Below are 21,892 nucleotides of genomic sequence, written 5' to 3'. Positions count from 1 at the left end.
AAGCTGGAAAATTAAATTAGCCCCGGTGGGGGGAAGAAAAAAAAAACCCACACACGCTATGGGTGAAAAGCTGACAGAAATCTCCATTGTTACTATAAAGTTTATACAAAACCTGTCATAGAAATATTTCCTCTCCACTCCATAACCCCCATGTACACACACACACATGCACACACTCAATGCAACTTTTACTGATGAGCTGCTTCTCAATGTTTCCTCTCATTCTCTTATTCCAGTTTTATTTATCATTTATTTTTCTGCCTTCAGCACAGCACAGACACAATATGTCTCTCTCTCACATGCTCTTTGATCTTCAGATATTACACTGAGCACTGGCAGTCGCTCATGAGGGATTCAGCTTAAGTTTTGAAATGGGTTTAAAAGCTGCAACCCTGATAACACTTGGTATTTTTGATTTTGCCAAAGGCATCAAGATCAGAGAAAGTTCTGCATAGACTTCCTCTCCCTGACATTTTCCGTTCTCTGCCTTCGTCAGTGTCTCGCCCTCTCGTCTGCAACACTGAAAGTATAATTAATGTGTTGTAAGATCCTGTACAGTCATGAGTGTGGCTACATGTTACAGCTTTATCTGTTAGGTTGATGATGAAAGTCAAAGTATAACCAGTAAGCAGGGAAATTAATCAGGAAGTGAGTTTGCCTTATTATTTTAACTGAATGACTATAAAGTAGCTGCTTTTGCTGTGAATCCTCATTTAAAAGTGAGTGTCACCACTTTGCTGCTCTAAGTTTCTATTTTCAGTATAATTACCAGCTTCATCCACCTGATGATTCCATTTTTTATATATCAGGTTTTTTCTAATTAACATTAAGCTGCTGACAGACAGACTTTTAATGTGAAAAATCTGCTGGTCTTTAGTCGCCAGGGCTGCCCCCAACTAAGAATATTCCTAGTCGACCAACAGTTGTCATTTAGGGCCATTAGTCGACTAGTCGCCCGCATGTTTATGATATTAATTTAATTGTTTAATTATACATTTTGGGCGGGGCAACACAATGGTTTGAGTTGAAGGTGTGAGAAAGAATAGTATCAGTAACATTGTTAACACTGTGCTACATTACAGAGAAATACAAAACCGTACTAATGAACCTTCATTAATATAGGCCTATATTTTATCTACAAGTGCACGTCACACACTGAGCGAGCCGCCTGTTAATGACGCTGTGGGCTAATGGGCATGTAGCTACTTCCATGTTTCAGATGATACGTCATGTTTGTAGTCGACCAATGAAGATGAGTTTACATATCACCTTGGGTTCGTCCTTCACCTTCTCAAAATGATCCCACACTTTGGATTTCCTGCCCGACATGTTATTAACTAGCCTGTGGAATAACCGCAGGTACCAGCCCTGTGAATTAGAAGCTGCACACATTCTGCGTCTTTAACCGCCTGGAAAATGCAAGGTCGGGCGCTGGGTGCTTCTCTTGTGCGTTTTCTGTGCCAGCTTTCAAGTGTGCAGTGGCAGGTTGCATCTGAGGTTGCTAAGCAACCTTAACAAGCAGCATATAGCCTATTGACCTGAAATCCTGAGTGCAGAGCTGATCTTCTTCCAGGTGCTGTTTATAAGTGTGTAGGTCTATCGTCTGTGGGACAGATGTAAAGCTCTGGGTAGCCCTGCACTAACATGATCAACATTTCCGTGTTTATCAGACTGAATATTTACAGAAGAAGGGAAAGATCTCTGTCGGCTGTGATTGGTTTGTAACGTGACTCCTGTCTGACTGCTGAGCGTGGACACTTCCTGTGTCTGTCCTTTCAAATTAAATTCCCGCATGGTCCAGTCATATAGGTTTTGATTTATTTTGACAAGGTGCATCTCCTGATAGAGTTTCACGTTTGTTTGGTTGTTTTTTTTTTTCTGCGACTAAGCGACCAATGAAATCTTGCAGACTAAGGACCTCTCTGGTCAACTAACGTTTGGTCGACTATTTGGTGGGCAGCCCTGTTAGTTGTATTCATCAATCAGATAAAATGGGAAAGTAAAAGGATTTGAAATAATTCTATGGTAGAGAAAAGAAACTCGGAGCAACAGATTGGTTAGTATGACATGACTCTGTTGTTATATCGATAGGATATGTGCTGTGGAAATGGACATCATACTGTCATTATCAAGACAACAGTTTCACATGGAGTTAGTTTAGAGTTATGGACAGTAACAGTAGGAACTAAAAGCCAAATAAAGGGTGGTTTTATAAAACTGTTCAGCTGCACAGTAAATCATTAGATAGTGTTTCACAATGGTGTCACAGCTCTGTATATTCATGTCAACAAGATAGAAATACACCCCGAGGGAAGAGGCAGCACAAGCTTGTTTGACCTCCTGCCTTGTCCTTTGTATCACTGTAAGTATCTTGATGTAGAGCATCTTTCTGTCATTGTAAAAAAAAATTGAGGTAATCTTTGGCTGAGTATTCCCTCTGTGACAACTGTATAAACTAAAATTTACGATGCTCATTACTGAAATATTTCTGAGAGCTGTTTGCACCTTTGTGTTTTTTCTGGAGTCCAAACTTGAAATTTGCAGGTCATGCGTATTTATTTTGCGAAGGGCCTTTAAGCAGTAGACGATACATTCCTATGTAAGAGATCCTCCAAAGGTTATAAACCTACACTGTATTTGTACCTCAACAGGACTCTTACTGTTAAAAAAAGATGCCATCGACAACAAAGCAGTGACCAATCCGTGGACAAGAATTGCATGCTGTGGTTGCAGAGCAGCATTTGTGTCAGCAGTAAATACAGACACATACATATAGGTGTCGTATTGGTGGCAAACACATTGTCTAACTTTGATTTGAGATTGTTGTTTTTAGTATCAAGGCTGTTAAAATCTTCACTGCTTACATGCACTGTCTATAAATTTTAAATACATGCTCACTGTTGGCAGCTCTCACGTGTCATTGCATTCACTTTTTAATGAGATGGAAGTGTGTGACTCTGCATGTGTGGCTGTGTGGGTGTGTGTAGCACAGTGAATTGATGGCCTGTTAGGGGAGGAGGTGGTGAGAGATGAGGGATCGGTTTAATTAAATCAGCTGTCAAATGTGTTGTGAGTGCGATGGTGAGACTGTATACACCTGAAACAAGTTGATTCACTTTGTAACCATGCCGACAAATGTGAGTCTTACCAGAGAAAGAGGAGAAGTCAGTCAAGAAAACACTATTGATTTATATATTCAATCAAAATATCCCGATTGTCAGCTGAAAAGCATTCCTCCTCGTCTCTTTCAACAGCTCTGCTTGAGGAAGGGAGAGAAGAAGAATGGATTAGAGCGAGATAGATAGGATGGAAAGAAATTGAAACAGAGGAAGCAGATGAGAGGGAGCGCATTGACAGACAAGCAGTGAGTGACAAATGAAGAGAGAAGGTGGACTGTTGAGACAGTCACTCAAACTGACAGTTTAATAAATAAATAAATAAATGAGGACCACAACCACATCTTTTTACTGGGTTGTTCTTTAAGTTGGAAGTCTTAATACAAAGCAAACTTCCATTGAAATAAAACACAAGAAGGGAACTGTATGGAGAAAATAGATAAAACCCACAAGCTAAATTTAAATCTGTAAAATGTCTTAAATATGCCTTATTGAGCTTGTTTATTCAGTCTTATTTATACTAAACAGCATGTATCATCCTTTTAGTGATCACCGCAGCTCATGTTCCAATATTGAGATCTGTCTAGGGCAGGAAAAAAAAAAAAGCAGGTCAGCTTCACAGTGTATCACTGAATTAAAAGGATATCATTTCCTGCTCTGTTTCCAATCCATTTTGGATATCAGTCAGAGCACCATCTGCTTAACACTCACTTAAAAAAATGTCATATTATTGAGAATTTCAAACCAAAATATTCATTTTACAAAGTCACCTCATAATGTTTATATCCTTTCCAAGATTCACAATATGCTGTCAGTGCAAACATCCATCATCCGTGTGATACTTTGCAAAGGTCCAAAAGAGCCACAGAGGGGACCATGTGGTGAAATAGTTTTTTCCTGTTTCCAAGGTCAAGACTGAACTTTTCACCTCACATCCATCACCCTGTCTATATTCGTCACTTGGCGACTTGTGATTCCACCGCGGAGTTATTGCCAATATTATCTGCTGGAGTGCATTGTTGGCATCGGCAGATGGACTCCTTACAGCGTGTACATTTATCACTTCTCCTCTTTGTGTTATTGAAAGAGTGATAGCATTAAAGGTGGTTATTGAAGTGGAGCATGCGTTTGTTGCTAAAGATTATCCCAAATCTAGCCTGGGGATATAGAAGTGTCACTATGGCAACCACATTGCACGTCATCATAAAAGGGAAAGACTATGCTATAGAAAGAAGCTCTGCTGTGAATGAGTTGATATTTTGTGCCAAGCAGTAGATAAGAGTCACCTATATGCTGTAAAAAAGGAATAGGGAGTGAACTGTCTGACCCTGGCAGAGGCATAAAATATTAACATTCTGCATTTGCTGCAGAGTACTTCTGTTTTTTTCAAATGATGAACCCTAAAGCTGCTTTAACCAATGTTTTTATATCAACAATGGACAAATTGACTGTGTGTAATGTGAAAGGAGTAGGGATGCACCGATCCCATATCTGGATCGAATATCAGCCCCGATATCATCAAAATAGATGGATCGGGTATTGGAAAATGCAACCTATACCTGAGGCGATCCTTTCCCTTTAAATCTATTGCGACACAAGCTACGTCATACATCATGGAGCGAAGGAGAGAATCTGCTGTGTGGAGGTATTTCACACTATTTCAACTGCTGTTGCACAGTTGTTAATTTTTGTTAAAAATAAATAGTTCATCATTGCATTAATCTGTTTCGTTTTATCTCAGGAAAGAACTGTGTAGTCATCAATGCCTGATGCCTCTTGTCTTTTCTGTTCTACATGTAAAGGTATATAGCTTTTTAGGTCAACCATTGTATCGGGTATCGGCTGATACTCAAAGCCACAGCATCAGGATCGGTTTCGAAACTGAAAAAGCCTGATCAGTGCATCTCTAGTAAGGAGTCACTCATAGTGACGAACCTACAGAAACTTACCACCTGACTCCAGTTAAGAGCGAATATTTTGAAGCTTTGAATCATCATTTCAATCGGGAGAGACTTGTTTTAATCGTGAAAAGAATATTTATTAACATGCACGAGAAAGAAAAATGAGAAAAGTCTTTGGTGATTGGACCCCATGGAGATGGTATGACGAGGGTGATGAATCCATAGTTGAACAGGAAGGTGGTCGTAGAGGTGGTGAAGATTGGTTTGGAGAAGATGGAGACATGCAGGTGATCGGGATGAGTAGAGGAACGAGTCTTTGTTGAGCTTGTTTCGGACTTTGGATACGTTGGCTGGAGGTGAACGGGGTGAAGGTTGCAAAAGTTCTGCCTCCTCTGCCAGCTGACAGCAGCAGAGGAGAGAACAGGTTTAAACTTTTGCAGTAGCATCCTGATTGGCTGATAGAGATCGTGGCAAAGTTTGATTAGATAATTAGAAAAGTGAACACCCATAGTTAGCTGATTAGAGGAAGCAGTGGGAGGGAGAGAACTGTGAATGGATGAGCACAAAGAAAGTCTTCCTGATTGAACTTAAGCTGAGCTTCATTTATAACATTTGCACTCAAAAATCAACTTAAATCAAAATTCGAATGCTGTGCAGCTTTTTCTTTATGCATGTCTATTCATTTGGTTAAAACCCAGTATTTCTGCACAGTTAGAGATTAAGATAAGGCAAATATTATTAGTATTATACTATTAAAATAATCAGATTCCAGTGATGGCTGTGGAGGAATGTGTCCAACTCGTGTGAACCAATCCAAATATTTTCAATATCTCCAGAGCGCTGTAAAGTCCAAATGTCAAAATTCATTTAAAAAGAAAGATGAGATCATTTTCAGCATTCACAACATTCTGCTCTGTCCATAGTTTTTGGTGTTTAGCCTCTCAAAAACAACAAGTCCGCTGTGATCAGAAAACTGCTCTTCTTATACATACCTGTGTTAGCCTAGCAACAGTCTAACAGAACTATGAGTAATTTTTTTCATTAAAGAAAGTTGATTTAATATAAAAACAGACAATCTCATTTAATCTGAAAAATTACCTCATTTGAATTGAGGATTTTGTTTCCTGGATTTTAAATTTATTTTACAGTAATCACATCATGAAATATGACTAGGAACAATCAAGGCTTCATTCAAAAATCTCCACAGAAGCTTTTAAAGGAAAAAAAAAAAAAGACATTTGGTCCAGCTGTACTGCAGTTACCCTTCGGCTTGTTGTTTTGGTGTTACAATCTGCATCTTTACTGTTTTGGTACAGCTGCAAACAGCAGACAGACAAACTTAGGGATTAGCTGGTGAAGATACTGTGGCATGTAGCCACTACAGAGCCAGATATTTATCTCAGTAGATGGTAGAGAATAAACCAGAGCTACATGCAGAGTGACGATTGGGCTTGCAGTCACCAGATGGCCTGAAACACAGCAACAGTTTGCTATCATATAAGGTGTCGATATGTCAGTGTTGTTAAACTCGGTCAACAGTGTTCGGAGGGTTACTTTAAAATGTATTTCATGACAGATTACTGAATATATGCACTGAAATGTCATTTGTAAAGTTTTGTCTGGGTCTTATATTTCCATGCCAAAAACACAGGACAGTGTCCTGGCTGTGGATCTCCTCTGCCACTGTCGTGTGGCAGGTGCACTTCACACACTTTTTTAAATATTTGTTTATGGAAAATACGTGCCTCATTTGAATTTTTACGCCAAACATCGCTCTCTGTCCACACTGAATCTGTTAAATATGAACTTCTGTTAAGTCATGTAAACAAACCACGTAGGCTCACATTACTTACAAGATGGGCAAGTACTTTCTGTTTTCTCCATGTCCACTTTTTAAGCAGAAAACACACATTTTAGGGACGTCGGTGGCTTAGTGGTAGAGCAGGCGTCCCGTGTACAAGGCTGTTGCTGCAGCGGCCGGGATTCAACTCCAGCCTGTGTCTCTTTGCTGCATGTCACTCCCTCTCTCTCTCTCTCCCCGTTTCACACTTGAGTTTCCTATCAATTAAAGGCAAAAACTGCAAAAACAAATAAAATAAAACTTTCAAGTATTATTTTGAATACTAGCAATTTAAACTGTTACTCTGTCAATACAGTTACTCATATTTTATATTTTAAATATGTAACTCAGGTACTGGCAGCACAGTGGTGCAGTGGTTAGCATTATTGCCTCACAGCAAGAGGGTTCCTGGTTTGAACTCGGGGTGGCGGGTTTGTGTTCAGCCTAGGGATTCAACTGACCACAGTCCAAAGACATGCAGGTTAGGTTAAATGGTGACTATAAATTGGCTGTAGGTGTGACTGTGAGCGTGAATGGTTGTCTGTTTCTATGTGCTAGCCGTGTGTTCAGGGTGTACCCCGCCTCTCATCCAATGTCAGGTGGGATTGGCCTCAGCCTCCTGCAACCCCTAACAGTATAAGCATCTACGGAAAATGAATGAATGAATTTAGTTACTTCCATTACTGCCAAACCCTGGAGATTATAAGAGTGGCCAAAACATACTGCATACAACATAACATAACTCCTCTGTTTCCCCAGATATCACCATTTGTTTTTTGAAAGTGGTAAATGGACCTGCAATTGTACAGTGGTGGAAAAAAGTTTTCGGACACCCTTAAAATTTTACACAATCTCAAATATTATCATGAAATATTTGTGGAAAAATCTTTTTTGTGTTTCAAAAGGTGTGGCTGCATTAGACAGATACAAACAAATACAAATTATATTTTTTTGTTTATTGTCTACAAGAAAAACTAACAAAACTAAATTCTTGACAGTTTCAATATGTCAGTTCTCAACATTGTCGGTATCAAAGTCAACAAATAACAGAGAATGTGTTCAAAACTGAACAAAACATAAATAAACCATCACATCATCAAATTAATATTTAGTAGTCCTGCCACTGGCACGTAGTAGAGCTCTAATCCTGGCGGGCATGTTCCCCATGAGCCTTTCACACTGTTGAGGGGTAATCTTGTCCCATTCTTCTTGAATTACTGCTTTTAATTCTTCTAAATTCTTTGGTTTATGCTTTGAAACAGACCTTTTGATAATCCACCACAGATTTTCAATGGGGCTCATGTCCGGGGATTGAGCTGGCCACTCTAAGACCTGGATACTGTGCTCCTGCAGCCAAGTTCTACTGGCCTTGGATGTGTGGCAAGGGGCATTATCTTGATGAAACACTCAGTTTTTACCTCGACGGAACAGTGCACGCACAGAAGGGAGCATGTGGGTTTGGAGAATGGTACAATACTTGGTAGAGTTCAATGTGCCATCACAGACAGTGAGATGACCAACACCAGCAGCACTCACGCATCCCCAAACCATGATACTGCCTCCACCATGCTTGACAGTAGGTACTGTACATGCTGGAGATAATGCTTCGCCTGGCCTTCTGCGTACCCTCACATTAGTAGGAGGAGAATAAAGCTGGAAACTGGACTCATCTGACCACAAAATCTTCTTCTAATTCCTGGCTGACCAGTTCTTGTGTGCCTGGGCCCAACGACGCCGGGCTAACCTCTGTCTCTCATTGATCAGGGGCTTCTTGATAGCCTTGTGGGACCTTAAGCCATGATCTAAAAGTCGGCCATGTACAGTGCAGGTGGAACACTGGACACCAGTTTGGCTTGACCACTGCTGCTGAAGCTCCTGTGATGTCATTTGGCGGTTTTGCCTGCACATGCGGATCAGGATTCTTGCTGAGAAACCCTTGGACGCCCAGATCTTGGTTTGTCTTCCAAGCTGTTGGTTCGTCTGTATTTCTGCAGAGTGTATCCAACTGCTGAAGGACTGCATCTGCACTTCCTGGCTATCTGGCGGCAGCTGTACCCTTCCTGGCTGAGAATCTCTATCTTCAGGCGTGTTTCCTGCGTTAGGTTCCTTGTTTTAGCCATTTTTGTGTCTGAAGAACTTTCAAATGCGCTGGCTTTATGTAGACACGAAGCTTGGCAACAAAAATTGTGTCTTTTAATAAAAAGAACGATCTTCATCACTGGTAGCAAAATGACCCAATACTCAAAATTTCTTATATATTTTTATGGAACCAATCAATTTTAAGTTTTTAATGGCCTTTTCAGGATTTATTTAGTATTTTGGCTGTGACTGTACTAAAAGAAATTGCACTTGAAGACCTAAGAGTGATTCTTAATGCAATATTTCACAAATGCATGGGGTGTCCGAAAACTTTTTTCCACCACTGTATAGCGCCTTTCTAGTCATCCGCCCACTCAAAGCGCTTTGTACACTATGAGTCACATTCACCCATTCACACACACATTCACACACTGTTGGCCGAGGCTACCATACAAGCTACCACCTGCTACTCAGTTTTTAACATGCTCACACAGCAATGGATGAATCATTGGGAGCAATTTGGGGTTCAGTATCTTGCTCAAGGATACTTCAACATTCAGCCTGGAGGAACCGGGGATCAAACCCCGCTGATCTTCCGATTGGTGAACGATCCGCTCTACCATCAGGCAAAAAAAAATAAAAAAAAAATCCAATTATCACATTGTGTGTCTGCTTGTTTTAACATTTCATCGAAACTGTGCGCTGAGATATTCAAACCAACATCATGTCTTTCTTGGCTTTACCATCACATCAAACAGAAATGTAGATTTATGTTCCATAATCATGTACACAGTACTCAGTGTGACATGTTCAGTATCTTTGGGAACTCCCTAGAATTCAAAATAAAGTTTGGTTTGACTCTCCACCCATGTGACTCTTGCAATGTTTAGGGCAACATTCATAATTAGCCGTATCACTTTCTAGTTACTTTTAGTAGCTGTTGGATACTTGCATCATTTAAAACAAAGTATTCAACTATCAGACATTAATTTAAAAAAAATCCTGCAGACTTTGACAAAGGTAACCTTCTGTCTCCAATTTGTGCATCAGGGTGGGGTAATGTGTGCTTGCACCTAGCACTGGGGTGTGGTTACTTGGCTGCGCTGTGCTCTTGGAGAAAGTTTCTGTTCCACACCTTAACTTGCACAAAGCACGGTTTGAATACAACTGAACTTCAGCACTATTAGCTTCAATAGCACCATTTTCTCAATCCTGGCAACAAAATGTCAGTGATTAAGGGGCAGTTAGATCGTGCTGAGTGTATTTTAAACTCATTGGACTGGTCAGGTGGGAACCCTGTTGATTTCACATCATGGATCCTGAACCAATGAGAATGAAAAGGCTCAAGAAGTAGTTTTGAAGCCCTTGAACAATGGAAGCAAATTGTCTTTGCAGTTCAGTTTCATGAATAACAAGGCCCGTAGGCAAGATCTATAATAGAACAGTTAATTGTCTCCACTTAGATTTTATTAAAATCAGGCAAGTGGCATCTAGTTGTACTGTAAAGGGAACACCAGGCAAAACTTTGCTGATATAATCCAGCCTTTTAAGGCTTTTCCAGTATTATTTCAGTTCACATGGGGCAGAGCAATGAAATAATGGAGAAGCAGAGGCAGCAGAAAATCTCCTCTTTTAGCCTGAAACACATGTAGTCAGTCGTGATGCTCGACAGCCTGGCTGAGTGGTGGGTGTTCAGTGTCCTCATGACTCCACTGGCCTTGTTTATGACTGATTTTTCAGCGATGGCTGCGTGATCACAGAAATATATTAAATCAAGGAAATTATCTCACAGCCTGTTGCAAAACCCGGTCCTACATAATTTGATTGACACATTTTCTTTGCTTTCTCCCTTTATTATGCCTCGCTGTTTCCTTACTCCAGTCTTGAACATGCCTCTCTGTCTGTTTCTTTCACCTCGTCTAGACCATGATTCATCCTTAAGGGCAGCTTGTGATGGAAAGCAACCTGCGTGTCATCTCTAAGAAAGAAACCGAGACTTGAGTAATCGACATGCTGTGTGTGTGTGTGTGTGTGTGTGGGTGTGTGGGTGAATGTTTGAGTGTGTGTGTGTGTGTGTTTGGCAACTTGCAGCATGAGATTAGATGGATAGAATGACAAATGGATTGATGAAGGCAAACAGCTTGTTTAGATAGATGGATGAATTATATTTCACATCATGATGTCGTCTGACAATTTGGAAATTAGATTAGATTGATGTAGATACACACTCTAACATAAGCTTGGAAAGAGTCCCACTACAACTATGTGTAATTACAGTAGATACATGAACCAAATCTAAATTACTTAGTCCTGTCAAATCGATGTTACGTGTGTGCCCCTGCTGTCTACGGACTGTGAAATGCAGCAATTAGTTTATACACTGGGCAGGTATAAGAATCATGTCGGGGCCAAGTGTACGTCAGCTAAAACCTTCATCTCTTTTGACCCTGGAAGCTCACCAGAATGTACTGTTTTTCTTCATCATAGCTATTAGCCTTCATTTAAGATTGTTATTTTAGTCAAGGCTGGAGCACATTAAAACAACTCACATCACCCATTGAGAGCTATTAAGGAGTCAGAATCTCCTTTCAGCTAAATTATTTGGGTTTTATTTTAATTATTATTAATATTTTTTTTTTTTTTTGCCAAGCAAGCTGGGAGGTCTTCTCTGTGGGCTTGTCATTTGTTCCTTGTGTGCTGTAGAGCTAATGCAAATAGACCTCAGCAAGAGGACAGTGAGAAGGGAAAACCCCCTCAGTAATACAATCTCTCTTGAGACTTAATGTCTAAATTAATATCAGGTTTGTTAAAATAGCTTTCCTTTGCTTTTACAAGTCCAGAAACATTTTAGTACTTAACCTTATAGCTCCTTCATCAGGATGGATTACTTCATCATGGTTCTTATTTCGTCTTGTGTTTCCAGGCTGAACCCAAAGAGTCGTGGCAGCATACCAACCAGGTAAAACATCACAGCTGACAATAATATAGTTTGTAGTCGATATAATGCTGCCAATGCTATAAATTGCACCCTCTGTATGTATGTGTCCGTCAGCACAATGTCTCCCAGCCCCACCTCCCCGCGCTCTCCCTCCTGGCCGATGTTCTCTGCCCCATCAAGTCCTCAGCCGACGTCCTCCGCCTCCAGTGACTCCTCCCCCGTCAGGTTGGTCCACATTGTTTGTGTAATGATTTAATCACAGCTTGCCACGAATCACGATGAAGCTGTAAAAGACTGTCGGTGCACTGGGGAACTCTTTCTCAACAGCAAAGGTGTGTGATTGTGTGCAACAGAGAAGACAGGGAAGAGAAAAAAAAATGGATCCGTTTTTATTTCTTCTGGAGGTGTTAGAGTTCTTGCAATTTGGTTCAAGCACTAGTCAAGCACCATTCAGTAATATATTTGAATGGTGTTGGCAATATGCTAATGTGCTCTTATTCATTTACATAGTTCTTCAAAATTCATCTTTCCAAATGTCTTGACTGTTGCCATTTTACTTTGAAACAATAAAGAACAGCAAAGTAATTCAAGAAAAGCTCTAAAACCTGAAGGCTTTTTCCTGCAAGTGTCTTTCTTTCTGCAGTGTCCTTGAGCAAGACACTCCCTATTTAGAGCCATCTTATAGTGGACCATGGCCTCGAGCTTTTAAATTCAAATAGCTCCTCAGTGGATCGATATGGCCATGTAGACATACTATGCTTCAAGGTACAAGCTTCCAGTGTGCTGGTGCTGCTGCAGAAGCTGCTAGTTTCTTGCCACTGCTTTGCACCCTCAAAACCTCAGCCCTCCCTTCAACCACTTCCCACTGCATGGCAGCTAGCAGAATCTGTGGCAGACCATGATTCTGTAAAAGCTACAGTTATAAAACAATGACGTAAAAGAAAAATGAAGTATTACATTTGATATACATGAGCATTATGTGTGCGAGAAAAAGGGAAACATTAGAACTGGAAATCCATTCCAGTCTAAAAAGGATCACTTCCTTATGGTTTGACTCATGGTAGAAAACATCCTTTATCATTTGTAAATACAGCCACCTGGTACTTATAAAACAGTTGATATAAAGTAATGACCCATGTCTGGTTTTAGGTGTCTAAGTTAAGCATTGTTTCAAACTGAAAGCTTTCTGTTTTTTCCCTTGAATGAGCCCAGAACCTACTGTCTCACTCTCACTCTCTGAATATCTCCAGTATCGCGGGCAGGAAGGCTCGGGCGCTGTATGCCTGCAAGGCAGAGCATAACTCGGAGCTGTCCTTCATCGCCGGGACCATCTTTGAGAACGGTGAGTCAGGCCCTGGACTTGACAGCAGAAAGGAAATAGGAAAGAATGTGGGTTGGTGTTTGAAAAAAAACAAACAATTACTGTCAAAATGAACAGTCAGCCTTGGGAGTTCGCCGTGGTGTTGGATTTCATTGTTGGGGTTGTAAGTAGTCGACGGTTTTTGCCCAGAAAATAACAACTGGAACACAACTTTCTCTGGACTACCATTTTTTATAACAGACTTAAAAGGTCCCCTGTCACTTCTGCCCAAAGTTTCTCCTTAGGTAAAATGTGGTGGTCATGTTGGAGTGAAGAGGAAGGTGCACTGGAGTTGCACGAAGAGGCTGTTTAGTTGACATCTTGCAGTTAATTACTGAGAGCCTGAGCCCATAGCATGTAATACTTTTTTTCTTCTTTTTAGAGTATTTTTATCCAACACCTGGCTTTAAAATAAGCTTGTGTGTGCACTCACTCATATTGCACACTACTCCAGAGAATATTAGAGGCTGGCAAGCAGACTGGAGTGTGACAGATGTAGTAATGTGCAATGCATGCAGCCAAGCACTTAATATCTTTTAGATTCGGGGAGTCACTTCTCTTTAGGGGGCGGGCAAAAGTAAGTGTTCATACTTGAAAGTAACCCTAAGTACACACACACACACACACACACACACACACACACACACACACGATGACACAGAAAAGCATTTAAAATATTAGTTCTATTTTTCCTTTCTCTTTTTGTTTCCTTTCCTCTCTGCATTGGGATTTCGATACAGACATTCTCAGGGTCCTCTCCAGCCTAATTTAAGCCTCTCCAACCTCAAGCCCAAAACTATAAATCACATTTATCTCCTCGTAGTTTTGTTTGGCTCAGCTCTCCTAATGAAGACCAGATTTGCACAAATTTAAGGATAATAAAACCACTTGGGCAGTACTTAGGCGGCTTCTCTAGTTCTCAAGCAGGAAAACAGTCGAACTTATTAGTTATCACGGTATGTTGTAAAGCCTGCAGGGGAATTCTGCAGGGACACATACAGGGATTCATTTTTTTGGTCATGCCAGTTGCCACATGGTGCCTCAGACCCTAAATAGAGTTAGCTGCGTTCAGGCTATTGAGGGTTATGTAATGCGTAGCAGTGTCATCGGAGCCTTTTGGGTCAAAATGTGACCTTGGGGACATATAATCCCTACAGTGGTGTCCCAGTCTGCTCATGGCTAGCCACTGATGGCTGTCCCCTCAGAGCTTGTACTGCAGACTCATAATGCCTTTGTAGCTGTCATAAGAATGCTACAATACACTGTATTTATGTGTTTATCTGTTCTACAGATTATTACCACAGTTTTGATTCATACTTTGTTGCACAAACTAATTTCAGAGGAAGAGGATGATTTAGTTTTGTCTAAACCAGAAAGACCCATGACTATTAAAGACAGATAAAAACCTTGTGTACTGTCTCATATTAAGTTTAAATTTTGTGTCTTCCTTTGATGTGACTCTGTGGTAGAAGGGTCTGCAGCTTTTATTGAGTCAGATTTCCTGTGAGGACAAAATGTGGTAAACACACAATTGATTTCTGCAGCGATGTTCCTTTGAACTTCCTGTGTTTTTGCCATATCTTGCCAGAGGCCTTCTTTTTTTAGTGGAGCTTTAACCAGAACATTACAATATACTGCATGCAACAGCAGCACACAATTGGATCAATTACACTGCTTCCTCAAAACCGTGGTATTACTATAGTTCATGCATGTCAAGCCCTGCAGTGTTAGTCAAGACAGCTGTTTGGGCCTGTATACTCTAAAATCAAAATCAGCTTTAATGTTGGTTTTCTTTTCATAAGCTCAACTTCAGCTTCAACTTTCTTATATTTACAGCTTGCATCGTCCACATGTTTACATCTGGTCTTTTGCTTCCTACTGTATTCTACCTGCCCAGCACCAAATGGCCAACAGCTTAAAGGCCCAGTCACACCAAAACAACTTCAGAAAACGTCGCCATGTCTCAGCCAGAAAAGTTGCACATGAGCACACCCCACAGACTTCAGCCAGTGGTCAGCCAGCACATATGTTTTGTGCCTGCATTAGGGCTGCAACGATTAGTCGACTATCAATGACCAATCGACTGTGCTCAGTCCACAAGATTGTGGAAATGAAGGACTTGCAGTGACTTTGTTTAACATTTTTAACGCAGTCGGACTGTGTTTACGAGCACAAGAGTTCAGCGAGCCACCGAAGGACCGCCCTGCGGATTTACTATTGGTTCTGCAACATAGGGAGTTTTTTTAAACTCTGAAATTGTATCCGCCCATCTAAACACAAAATCAGGGAGAAAGGCATCAGTCTTTAGTTAAGCAAAGCATCTATGGTCATTCAGAAAGGGAAACCAGTAAACCATCTTGATGCTAGGTAGCCAGTTAGCGCATTAATGACACAATCCAATGTTAAAGGAACAAAACATATTTACCATCTGCCAGTGAGCAGTAACACAAGCCATCACGAACATTTCTGCTTAAGAGTTCAGTGGCCAAAGACAAATAATGTTACCCTATGTAAGAAGTTTGTTTTGGTCTCACTCCCTCCCGTAAGTGTTTTGTTTACTTTTCTGACTTATGTTTCTCTTCTGAGGGCTGAGCTGAACTGTTAATCAGAGTAATTTCATCACCGACGGGCTCCACTGTCGTTAATGGCGATTCCATATGTTCAGTCGTCGAGAAAAAAAAAAAAAAGGCGACAGGGGCTGGCAAGGGGCAATGGTGCAAGAAACGCCACATCGTCGAGGGCAGCACACACTCACCAATGGCCCAACTTTGACCAATGGTCGACCGTTGGCTTGGTGTGTCTGGGGCCTTACAAGTCAGACATTTCCCTCAGGAGGTGGTGGGGACTAAAACGGAGCTAAAGAAGAATGAATATGGACTTGGACACGACTCCAATCAAATGTGTGTGAATTAGCACTTGCCTATATACTGCCAATGTCAACTTTATAAGGCCATAATATTTGGATGTTGTGTTACTCCTGCCCAGAAAATTAATTAAGACTGGCGGCTCATTTAGATAAAACTGTCCATGGCTTATGAGGCACTGCATTGACATGAGGCTACACAGTGGTATAAATGCTCTTTTCTGATTAACAACAGTAATGCTGAAAGAATATCCAATGTAGCATCACAACTGTACAAAGAAGGAGTGTTGCGGGGACAAGGACAATCCAGTCCAGTAGAATTCTCAATAGCAAAGCACAGCTTTTATTAATATTTAACCATTGTCACTTAGTTGCTTGGTTTTACAGCTTTTGCCAAAATATTTTTTCAGTACTTAGCTAGTTCTCACCCTCTTCTACAGTCGATGATCTTAGTGGATCCAGCAGGAAACACTACATCTCTCATCCAGGCACATATTTCGTGCTCACTTATTAGCAGCTATTGCTGTGTGATTTTCCCGCCAGAGATGTATGCTCAAAATATTTAGATATGAAACACAGAGATAATGAGGAACATGTGAAATTATTGAGTGCCCTGTTCTCACTTATTGGCGTCTGTCTCTCCACCCCCATTCCCCCACTCTTTCACTCTCCCCCCCACTCTCTGCACATGTTCATCCACATGTTTAAGTGCCACATCTTTGTGGGTATTTTCCTCCTCTATCTTGAGTTGTTCAAACAAAATAAACATTTCTTTCTCTCTCTCCAGTTCATGCCTCCAGGGAGCCCGGTTGGCTGGAGGGGACTCTGGATGGCCGAACAGGATTGATACCAGAAAACTATGTGGAGTTCTTATAGTCCAGGGCAGAGACAAAGACTTGAAGTGGACGATATTGGACTGGAGTTGACCAAACTGGACCCTAGAGGACTAGATTTGACTGCACAGGACTGAACAAACTCAAATAGGTCGTATATCATACTGGACTGGACCATTGTTAATGAGGCCTCTCTTGTCCTGACTGAACCGGGAATTGAAACTGGACCAAGAAGAATCATATGGAATGGATATAACGCAGGACCGAAGTAGAGACCCTTGGATTGCACTGGAAAAAAAAAAAGATGAGTTCCACTGTGGTTCCGGCTGTTATTGGATTAGTGTGGATGACTTCCCAAGTCCTGGTGAGATGATGTGGTAATGAACCTGGAATGTGTGTGAGAGAAAAAAGTGGAGGGGTTTGAGAAAATCACATGTATGAATGAGATGAAATTGAGGCTGAGCTGTGAGGCTTCTCAGCCCTTGCTTTATTACGTTGAACTGCACTGCCATATCTTCAGAATCTCCTCTTTTTATCAGCTAGAAATTAAAAAAAAAACCTGTGGAGATGATGGAGATGATGACAGGGAGTAAGACTAAAAGCAAATGGCTTTTTTACTTTGGACTTGCTAGTTCACCTTCTCACTGTGCGCTGTTTGAATGATTGCTAATCCCACTAGGGGGACTGGAGTTTTTAAAGCTGATTTAAATGATTGGGTTTTGGTTGTATGGCTATAAATGTGTTTGGGAGCAATTGCTGTGGCGGTCCCATAATTCCCCAGGACAAGACTCAACCTTGCTAATGTTTCAGATGTCCAGGTCAGCAGCAGGAGCCCTGGGGCAGATCAGCACAGGGTGAGGTTGCCTCAAAACAGTTCGCCAAAAGGTCAGCGTTGGGTTTATCCTTATTTATAATGCCTCTCCCTGCAGAGCCCTCACAAAAAATGTGAAAAATTTCAAACAAGCTCCCCAAGCTGGTCAGTGGTTTACAATACAGCAGAGGAGCTACAACTGATTCCTCCTGGTTAAAACAAGTCCGGCTGCGAGCCTTGCACTGCTACCCCAGCTTAGATGCTTTTTTGATTGTTGGAAATAATTGGATCCAGTGTGGAACATAGTGCTGAGTCATGTTCCCAGAGTTCAAAGATGTCGTATTTTTCAAACCACTATTGTTATTTTTCAACCTTACTCGACAAAAACGTATAATTGATCACATGTATTTCTATGAAGCCTGGACCTTTCTCTCCTAGTTTTAACCGTTATGCCAATTCAGTGCTAATAATGTAAATATCTGAGGAGGCAATTAAATTTGGAACTGGGGTTTACAAGCCAAGGCTGTCATAAAATGTAGATGTGGATTTTAGAGAAGCTAAGACATTTGAAAAAAAGAAAATCAATATGTTTTACCAGAATTGCTCAGATGTGTATATGCAAGCTGGTCTGCTTTGGGGCTCCAATGAATGTCCTCATTTCATGAGTCGAAGTTGAACAACTTGGAGATCTGTATTAAAGTATATCATTGAATTGAATATGTTCTGTTAGGGCAGAATATTGAAAGACCATTTAGCATTTTAACAGGAAAATCAAATGGGAGAGTACAAAAGAAAAAAACTTAAATGTGAAAAGAGACTACTTTGTTCATATCTGAACTTCTTATTTATGAGAGTTTCTGAAAGGCTCAATCCTGAACTGTATTCATTTTGAGGTGTTTTATTGACATTGTAAATAAATACACAGCATTTGATAAGGTATAATTTTTTTAAGTATGAAATTTTATATTTTGTATTTTTAGAATACTAACTTAATTCCTTAATTCCATCCTTGTTGCCCAGATTTTTGTATCATTTAAGTCTATCTACAGCCTTAAATATTCTTTCAGATGTTTTGGTGAATTGATAAGATTGTGCAGAATTAAAGATAAATGTTCAACAGCTGTACCTGGAGTCTTTGATGTTTCTTTTGGATGTAGTGCCTGAAGATTAATACTGTGGCTGTATTCAAACATGCTGAAGTGCTTTCTTTGTATTTATGACTGCCGTGTTTAAGCAGTCAAAATCAAGTTATGTCAATGGAATAGCAGCAAGAAATGGATTCACTTGCAGCAGCAAAGTAAATTTGTACAAAGTGGATCAACTTCTGTGCAGTTCTACGTATGAATTCACACCATTGACTGTTTTGATAAAGCTGACCTCTGCTTTTCAGCTATCGTACAAGCTGTGTCGCACGGCCAGCAAATAATCATTGAATTGCAGAGCTTTCGGCACAAGCTTTTTTGTGAGGATGCACAAATGAATTTTGGCGTGCCATTTTGGCATTAGCCAGCACTATGTTTTTGGTTCCCTGTACTGCAAGTAGAATTTCTAGTACATTTGTTGGTCTAAACCACTTGATTTTAAACTGATCCAAATTTTGGATCCAATTGTGCTAAAAGCTGTTAATGAAGACTTGCAGCTAAAATAAAATTACTTGATAAAATCAATCAAAAATCAAAGCACACATGATCTTTTATCAGTCATGCATTATTCCTTAATAAATGTACTATAATAAGTAAAACAAGAAATGTAAATGTAAGTTCACAAAAGCATGTTATATTTTAAACTGTATTCCAATTTTCAACTGCTGCAACAAACACTTACATTCACACTTAGGTTTGTTCACCGTGTGTTTCTACCAAAAATGTTTTCTGCTGTTCAGGGAGTACTTGGCTGAAAAAATGTTTCAAAGCAGGTAAATTGTTTTAAAAAAATGATTTGGAAAGCACTGTACCATATTATGACTTTCTCATGACATTTTATGTCATACTACACTATGACTTTTCTTATGACATACTATATTATCAAAATTTGTATGGCATACTATACAATAACATTTTTTATTATATATATTTTTTAAATGAGTTGTCAGTTAACATATCCTGTCTCTCTTTAATTGTCTTCAAATTATGTTTTAAAATTAATTTGCCAAAAAAAAAATCAAACATTGAGCTTGTTTTGCCTCCCTACCATACCGCGACTTTCTCTCATGCGAGTACATGCGAGATTTTGACTGGTCCGGATGTTCATTGTAATAATGATAATGAGGTGTGCGTTGATTGGCTGCAGGAAGGACAGGGCCGGAATGGGGGCTGGCCCAATACATCCACAAGTTGGCCGACTCCGAAATAACAACAATCCCTTCGTCATGGCGCACGCACCAAATGAACAACCTGACTGGGCAGCTGTTAATGGAATTCGCTCTTTTATGTTTGAACCGGAGTCGGAACCTGCCAGAGAACCTGGGTCTCCGCAGTGGTCCCCGTCATGGTCTCTGTTTACAAACATCCATACCACAGTACAACGCACCCCGGAGATATAAAACGAAAGACATGGGGTTCATTTCTAAATCACATGAGGTCCACAGGTTATACTAGTCCCTTGTGAATAATGTTAGCATCTAGCGTTAGCCCAATTAGCATAGCTGCTGTCTACCGTCGTTTCAGGGTCAAGTAGCCAACACAGTAAAACATACCGTTAACTGTTACATAAAGCGGCGAGACTTACCGATTGCACTGCTGGTGAGTCTCGAATAGTAGGAATTGCCCCTTTCTCCAAACGCAGGGTTGAGGCCAGATTCGCCTGGTACTGTCCCAAATTTGAAAAACTGTCAGGCGAAAAATGTTTCCCACAGACGTAAGGGCGACAGGAAGAGGCACGGGAACATTGTTATTGAAGATAAAATGTATCCACTGTTCCTTTGTTGCTTGGTCCGCCGATGCTGGGATGCTGAAAATACTTTTGTGTTCATTGTGGCAACCAACAACGGAACAATTAACATGGGAGCGTCGTTTAGACATTTTACACACCTTGTCGGTAATGGCGGCAGGTGCAGTCTGATTCAGGTGGTGTGTGGGGCGGGGTGGGGGGTGGTGGTAGAGAGGTGGAGCTTTTGGACGACATACTATACTATGACTTTTTTTCAAGATTTTGAACTACATACTATGCTATGATTTTTTTATGATTTTGAACAACATACTATACTATGACTTTTTTTCAAGATTTTGGACGACATACTATACTATGACTTTTTCATGGTATTAAACAACATACTATACTATGACTTTTTGTCACGATTTTGGACGACATACTATACTATGACTTTTTCATGGTATTAAACAACATACTATACTATGACTTTTTTTCATGGTTTTGGACAACATACTATACTATGACTTTTTTTCATGGTTTTGGACGACATACTACACTATGACTTTTTTTCATGGTTTTAGACAACATACTATACTATGACTTTTTTCAAGATTTTGAACGACATACTATACTATGACTTTTTTTCATGATTTTGGACGACATACTATACTATGACTTTTTTCATGGTTTTGGACAACAAACTATACTATGACTTTTTTTCATGGTTTTGGACGACATACTATACTATGACTTTTTTCAAGATTTTGAACGACATACTATACTATGACTTTTTTCATGGTTTTGGACAACAAACTATACTATGACTTTTTTTCATGGTTTTGGACAACATACTATACTATGACTTTTTCATGGTATTAAACGACATACTATACTATGACTTTTTTTCATGGTTTTGGACAACATACTATACTATGACTTTTTTCATGATTTTGAACGACATACTATACTATGACTTTTTTCATGGTTTTGGACAACAAACTATACTATGACTTTTTTTCATGGTTTTGGACGACATACTATACTATGACTTTTTCATGGTATTAAACGACATACTATACTATGACTTTTTTTCATGGTTTTGGACAACATACTATACTATGACTTTTTTCATGATTTTGAACGACATACTATACTATGACTTTTTTCATGGTTTTGGACAACAAACTATACTATGACTTTTTTTCATGGTTTTGGACGACATACTATACTATGACTTTTTCATGGTATTAAACGACATACTATACTATGACTTTTTTTCA

General features: G+C 40.0%; 1 protein-coding gene across 1 annotated transcript in view; it reads left to right on the top strand.

Annotated features, from left to right (window-relative positions):
- The window catches only part of LOC125898455 (rho GTPase-activating protein 26-like), a 125,650-nt gene extending 106,792 nt beyond the window's left edge, over positions 1–18,858 (top strand). Inside the window, exons 20-23 of the mRNA XM_049592251.1 lie at positions 11,860–11,895; positions 11,989–12,099; positions 13,125–13,216; positions 16,885–18,858. Of these exons, the coding sequence (XP_049448208.1) occupies positions 11,860–11,895; positions 11,989–12,099; positions 13,125–13,216; positions 16,885–16,973 (328 nt within the window). The 3' untranslated portion in view covers positions 16,974–18,858. The remainder of the gene's footprint in view (positions 1–11,859; positions 11,896–11,988; positions 12,100–13,124; positions 13,217–16,884) is intronic.
- Positions 18,859–21,892: the final 3,034 nt, after the last annotated feature.

This window comes from Epinephelus fuscoguttatus, linkage group LG12 (genome assembly GCF_011397635.1).
Source record: "Epinephelus fuscoguttatus linkage group LG12, E.fuscoguttatus.final_Chr_v1".
Lineage (NCBI taxonomy): Eukaryota > Metazoa > Chordata > Actinopteri > Perciformes > Serranidae > Epinephelus > Epinephelus fuscoguttatus.
This window is presented reverse-complemented; position numbering and strand designations above follow the sequence as displayed.